We start from the raw sequence: 7,292 nt of genomic DNA, 5'->3' as shown, positions 1-7,292 counted from the left end.
AGAGCAACGAGTACGAACTTACTTGTATGTAGGCTTGTTGGAAAGCTCGCAATTAGGACAATCTAATTAAGTCAATAACACCAAAGCTAAATTGAACAAATTTAAGTACTCTCTTGAAAGCAAACACATGGTGCCCCGAGTTCTCATTAAAACAAATATGCACACAAGTAAGCAAAGTTACAAACCGGATAAAGGCATAACAAATTGGTTGAGTTTAGTAATAAAAGACTGTCAAAACAGATTAACGAGACAAATAGGAGACCTGAGTTGTATACATAAGCAAAATAGTAATAAGTTAATTAAAATGGCTGAAGCCAAAAAAGAAAAAGAAAGTGTCAAAGAAAAACACTAAAAGAATGGCAGCAAAAGCAGCAAAAGAGACTGTTACAGGGGGAACTGAAGACCCCAAAATGAAAGAAGCCTTCCTCCGCATGATTGAGGAAGAGAAAAATATAGAAAGTTAGAACTAAAGGACAGTGGGGATTATGAAAAGTATTCATATAATTGGAAAATTTACCTTTTGAGAATTTCTTTCGGTTTGCAGCGCCACACAATAAGGCAATGAGGCACCCCTTCCACAATTTGAAATTTCAAGAATATTCCCCCATAACGCACGCCGTGTTTTGTACCATTTAGACCCAGATAAAAGGGTTGCTCGCCATCGCCAGAGTCATAATACACAAAAATATTAATCCGATATTGCCGAGCAAAGAGTCGTAAGTCTGTTGTGGTAATAAATTCAGTGTCCCCAATCCCTCTAGACAAAACCACTTTACCAGGTAACGTGTACAGATGCTTATTGGGCCCATTGCGTAGTTTTATAAAAATTTTCTCTATTTCACCAGCTTGTGAACGATTACCAGTGATAATAGTAGATAAACATGCGCTGACACAATTGTATTTCGGATGAGCAGTATCTAACGTAACTGGATCATAAAATGCAGTATCGAAATCCGACTGGCTGAAAGTAATCAGAGTTACAGAAAACGTGTGTTGTCACGGTTTTTTTTTTTTAAAAAAAAAGTACTGGACTTACCTTACAAATAGCTCGTAGCAGTGTCTTCTGTATTTTATTAGGCCAGTTTCACGACATATCCGATCGAGCACATTTTCTGACACAAGATTCATTGGACCTTTGCGGTATTTATAAAGCACTTTGTCGTTACAAATTGAACATTCTCGTGATATTGCAGTGCACAACTCTCTAATATCAAGTGCGGAATATATATTTTTTGCAATTTTCTCCAAATTTCTTCCCGCGGGATGTCCACTTTCTCGGTGCAGCTCTAATAATTTAATACGAGCATTTCCCCTGTGTAGAACCTCCAAATTGGAAACAATGAGATAAAGTCGACCATCTTTAGTGAAATATTTCCTGCTCCGGCGTCGCAATGAATGTCTGGTAGTTTTAGTGCTTTTTCGAGGGAAAAGACCTGATTGCAAAAAATGCACGACTTCAAAATATTTTCTGCTGTCCATTTAATCTAAAATATAAAGGGAGGCTCAAATGAAAGTAACTAAGGGTGAAATAAATTAAGTTGATCACGTTCTGTGTGCTTTAAGTAAACAAATGTGCTATTTTGAAGTGACAAAGATAAGGGGGGTAGCAGAACTTGGTGCCCTACAACTATGAGGGTTATATTAAGCGGACGCTTATGAAATTTTAATGTCATGTACACCCAATGATCCTCTCAGGCTGATATAGCTTTTGGGCCAATCCGACTACCCAACCCCGAGCTATTAACACCGGAAGTGGGGTGATTTGAAGGTTTTCGATATTTTAAGTGGAAATATGAACTTTTAAGTAAGAAATAACTTTATTAACCAGTCGAAACTAGGTTTACGTGTGAATTAATGTACTGAGTGATCATGGGAAGGGTTTAGGAAGTTGTGGGAGAAATTTATTAGCATTTTAAAATAAGAATAGGCAGTTTTCACTAAAAATAGTTAACACTTAAATTGAAATAGCAATTTCTCAAAAAGTTGAAGTCGGATTGACCTGAGAATTGGGGGATAGACTAATTTGGGTACGGGGAATCCGATTTTGAGGTCGGATTTGACCCCACACCAACCTGCACGGAACTAGCGCACGCCCGTGCTGCGGAACGTAAAATTTGAATTGCTCGTGGAGTATTGGTAGTAGCCCTATGATTTTTGGAGGGTTAGTGTAATTTTTCAAGGGCTTTCTAATGGTGCTATTTTTAACTTCCAAGGGCGACCGGAAGTCGGTGCTTCGGGACGACCCGAGTGCCGAAAACCGGAAATTGGCCTTTTTGAGCGGCTGAATGACTTTGAAAAAGTTTTAACATGATAACCTTAGACAGTTAGTGACAAAAAATAACCACCCCGGTCAATTTTGACGAACTCGGATTTTTCGGGTTTCGGCACCCACGACTCGTTAAAAATTTTCAAATTGCAAACGACTCGCAACGGCTGATCCGTTGGTCATGAAACTTGGCAGGCAAGTTGGTGGCACCCTATAGTTACTAGAAAATTTTACCCGGAGACGTTTTGACCACTACTTCGCAATTTATTAAGTTGTGAAAATTGGGGTCATCCGGGAGGTCGATGAAAAGTGTGCGCGGTCATTGCTCGTGTTCTATTAAGAGTTAGGTGATAAAAATTGGTGGGTAAGTGTAACTATGGAAGGACTTCCCGCGCCAATAGTTATTTTTACCAAGTTGACCCTTCATCTTCGACTATTGACCTCTAATTGACCTCTAGAGGTCAAATTTTTGGGTTTTTGGGAAATTTGGGTTTTTGACTAATTTTTGTATGGGGAATTGCACGGAATGCTGGGAAAAGCATACCAAGCCATTATTTTAGCTTTAGTGAGCGTGAATTAGTGGTATATTTACACATGGAGACTAATAGTCTTTGAATAACAAAAGCGACGAAATTAACTTGGCGCCAAGTTTGTGTGCGCAAATAAGAGCGATAAGGACCGCGGACTTTGACGTTAATCTGTTTGTTTAGTGAAGGGAATCCCTCCTGCGGATGTATCAATCAGTCAGAATTACTTATGGTGTTTACTTAAGTTCTAAAAGTGTATTTAATTAAGATAAGATAAAGTTAGCCAAATAGAAAAAGTTGTAATCAGCTTATCGTGCTTAAGTTAGAGAGAGAGAGAAAAGACTGAGCTAGTGAGCAGTTGGTTTAGTGGGACTAAACTTAAAACAGTCAGTAAAGTTGCAAGACCAGTTAAGAAACTGTGAGCAACTTGGTTAATTATACTTCGAGTGAATCACGATAAAATTTTGAACTTATACAAGATTTTGCAGTTGAATTTGTCTCAAGTTGTTAGTTGATTGAGAGTTGCATCTCTTTACTGTGGATTCTACATTTGTGCTGGTGTTCTCTGTTCAATTTAACGTCTTTTGGGACAAAGCATTTTTAACAGCCTGCAAGAGTGGACGAGGGGAAAAACTCGGAAAAGAGACAAGGTAGCGCTTGCTTCATCATTTTCTTTTAAACCTTCGGTGTTGGTTTTAATTAAATTTGTTCGATCTTCTGGGCGACAGATTCCCCTCACTGTTGGCCTAGTTAGAAATTCAGAAGACGACATAAACTCAACCCGCAAACACCCGTATTTGTCACAAAAATGCAGTTGCAGAAATTTTGACGGAATCTGGAATCGTTTCAGAGATGGTGACTACGAAGATATCGGAAACAGTGATCAAGTGGAGAATGTTCAATTGATTACAGTGGATGACGAGGCCAGCACTACTCTGAAGGACTATCTGTTAACAGGTAAATGTGTGTTTGTGTGCGTTTGCGTTTCCCGTGTTGAGAATTTCGTTGGATTCAAACATAAGAATTATCGGTTTTCGTCGGTTTCAATTCGCCAAAACCGATCAGAGCCCTTACGTTTTTTTTCGTCGTTTTGATCGGTTTTTGTCGGTATTTAAACGTAAGAGTCGTCGGTTTTTGTCGTTCAAAAATGCCAGTCCCTGTCAAGAATCGAACTTTCGACCCCTTAATTACTTTCCACCTTCTGCTCCACTGCACCACCGGTTACTTAGTTTTCCTCTAATTCTTTTGTATTTAAAACAAATTGAGACTGACAATACCACGAAAACGACGATAATCGACATTTCCTACATAGAAAACCAATGAAATAGACAAAATTCGACAAAAAACGACGCTTCTTGCATGGATTTCGTCGCATTTTCTCAACCCGGTCATCCTTGTTAAAGAAACTTGTAAGTTCCTGTAACTTAGCCATCCTGTCTCGACCGGGATCTCAAGAGAACAATAAATATCGGAGTGTGTTTCGCTTTTCCAAGTTGCTGTCAGCAAATACTAGTGTTGGTTGCGTTAAGTTGGTTAATTATAACAATGTTGGAACTGTGCGCAGGTGATGCAGGCAGTTCCTTCATCGACAGACAGGAATATGTGTCTTGGGAGACAAGTGAGGCGTCTTTCAGCCAGATGGGGTCCGAGCCAAACAGAACAAGACTGGGCCAATATGAGGAACCAGAAATATCAACTACTTCTGCGTCCTTTATCACATCATCTCATGGCACAACATTTCCTCTGTATAAGCAACCAGATATGTAGCTCCGGTATCGTAAATACTAGCAATTTGTATCACCATTAAAGTTTGCTCCTTACCCCTAATACAACAGCAATGAAAATGTACAGTAAAATAAGTTCATCTTTACTATATCTCACTAATCAAAAGCTCAGTATTTTTTGTTAGAAATTCTATAGAAACCTAATCTCGTTAATAATGCCTAAACTTATATGTTAAACTTATAAAGTCTATCTGCTTTTTTCTGTTAGTGAATTTTATAATCTTGTTAGTTGGTCCTCTAGTTATACCGGCAAATGTCTTGTGGCAGATCTTACCAAATAAACAAACCCATTGAAAACTCATTAGTAGTGGATAAAGCAGGGCTTCCAGCCACCAGCCTAATTTGGCCTATTCCCCCTCACGCATTCGAGGGAATAGACCAAATCGTCCTGCTGACTGGAAGCCCTGTTTTATCCACTACTATATCCACCACTATATACACAATACGTGCTCACTTTGCACAGTCTATAAATAGTTCATTAAATGATGAAAAGTAAAAGTGCATGTAATGCTAAAATAGCCACCACCATTAACAGAAATGATCATCACCATTAGCAGAATGATATCAAACGAGTGAAAATTTCGAAAAAAAGACATATTTAAATACTAGCTTGTAAGTTGAGTATTTATAAAAAACTTTATTTAATTTTTAATAGATTATACAAAGCATTAATTTAATAGAGGGATGTAATTCTTATTTTACTTTAAAACAGGTAATTACTTGGGAAAGGATAACTAACTTTAAGTTAAAAATCATGTCCGAATATTCTAGAAAAAGAATGTTTCGGAATAATTCTCCATTAGTGAACCTTTTTCTCCACGGAACTTTTTGGCTATACATCATGACCTTCACTTCTCTGCAAAAACAAGCAAAAATTTTAAACAGTTCTCATCATTTGATGAACAAATGTATATCTGACGAAACAAACAAACAAATGAACAACAGCAGAACTCTACTAGTTAGCAAGAATATTTCTAACAATGTTCATAGCAGAGCTCAAGAAGGATAGTCAGCTTCAATCTAGGTGCACGACAGAATTACAGGTTTCATAAATGATAAAAAAAGATTGTTATTGCGAAATATTTTTAACATTAATATTGATATCCTTACTACTGATACGTTAATATTCATATCTTTACTACTGATACATTAATATCGATATCCTTACTACTGATACATTGAATATTGATATCCCCTAATACTAATATCCCTCTACTGAATAAAACTTTTTTTGCTCCAACTTAGTTGGTAACTCAATTTTTAAACCGAATTTAAAAATTCACGTTCTTAAAAATTGCAGTCCTATAACTTGGCTATGAATATGCAAAGTTTCAACCCGCCACAATTAACAGTTGTTAAACAGGCGTTTTTGCAAGATTTAAAAACTAATAGCAATAATAATTTTTTTCTAACTTTAAGATTAGGAAGTCTCTCTCTGTTGGATTTATTAACTCCAATATCGAACTAGGCTTAGGCTTAGGCTTCACTGAAGCCAGCAAGAGCAATTGATTATTTCCATGCGAATATTTTGTCAAATATTCTGAACAAACAACAGATTGAATCCCAACCAATTGTAAAGAATCTGATGTAATTTAGTAATGAATTTCGTCTTTTTTTCCGAGTAAGACTTCAAATAAAAATTCCAGGACTTCAGTGCAATAGTCAGAGCTGTTGGCGAGAGTATGGCGAACGCGGAAATTTCATATTAATTATTCGCCAGATTCGGGGAGAAAAAACTAAAGATATTTTTTTCTAAAGCTAATATTAAATAATTTTTTCCAAATATCAAAATTAAGCCTTATAACCCGCTCATTTGCACAAAAACACAATAATTTTAAATCAAAGGGAACCTGCTGAGCCTATCCGTGAAACGGCTTCACCAATCCGTGAAAGGGCTTCACCGATAACATGCATCTTAACATACTCAATAAATCTATCCTCAGTACGCCCAAACCTATACCTTTGCAAATAAACACACAATCTACAGTTATTGGTCTTAAACCTTAAATAAGAAATATGTTTATTAACATTACACATACTACAAGTTAAATATAAATTTGATTCTTCATAGTGCTTGCTTATATGGCTATTTCTATCTCTCTCCTTAATGATACCATTACATATAAAACATTCATAAGGCTGTTCTCTACATTTATAGCAACAGTCTTTCCACTGTTTTTCCCTACATTTCAGACTCTTCGAAAGCATTTTTCTTAATTTGAAAATTATTTTTTTCCCTAAAGATATGGATGTCAACAGAAGTAACGAATGTGTCGTCTGCAATTTAACCTTCAATTCAATGAAGGATTTTCTTAAACATACTTTATCAAGTGGTCACCAAAAGGAACCAGGAATATGATTATAGATCTTGATGAAGCTGAAACTAAAGGGAACCCGCCTTTGGTCCCCTAAACTGAAACTAAAACTGAATCTAACTGTAATACTAAAGCTGAAGATGAAGCTAAAACTGAAACTAACTGTAATACTAAAACTGAAGCTAAACCTCAAGATAATATCTACTTTAGAATTAAGTTCAGATGTGAAGAATGCAATGATGAAATTGGAAATAAAATAGCCGTAACTACTCACTCATATAGTCATAATCGCAAGTATCTTGAACACACAGAATAATTTGATATAAATTTAGCCAGAACATGAAAGAATTTTATATTAGTGATAAAACTGGAAAATTACATTGAAGATATAGATGAAGCT

At 36.4% G+C, this 7,292-nt stretch overlaps 1 protein-coding gene across 1 annotated transcript in view; it reads left to right on the top strand.

Moving 5' to 3' along the window:
- The first annotated feature begins 356 nt into the window (after positions 1 to 356).
- Positions 357 to 7,292, top strand: part of LOC142334884 (uncharacterized) — a 71,949-nt gene continuing 65,013 nt past the window's right edge. The window contains exons 1-4 of the mRNA XM_075383209.1: positions 357 to 459; positions 3,401 to 3,443; positions 3,644 to 3,750; positions 4,358 to 4,522. Coding sequence (XP_075239324.1) covers positions 357 to 459; positions 3,401 to 3,443; positions 3,644 to 3,750; positions 4,358 to 4,522 — 418 coding nt within the window. The remainder of the gene's footprint in view (positions 460 to 3,400; positions 3,444 to 3,643; positions 3,751 to 4,357; positions 4,523 to 7,292) is intronic.

The sequence above is a fragment of the Convolutriloba macropyga genome, chromosome 2 (genome assembly GCF_964194025.1).
Source record: "Convolutriloba macropyga chromosome 2, txConMacr16.3, whole genome shotgun sequence".
Classification (NCBI taxonomy): Eukaryota; Metazoa; Xenacoelomorpha; order Acoela; family Convolutidae; genus Convolutriloba; species Convolutriloba macropyga.
The sequence above is the reverse complement of the archived record's forward strand: the minus strand, read 5'-3'. Positions and strand labels throughout refer to the sequence as shown.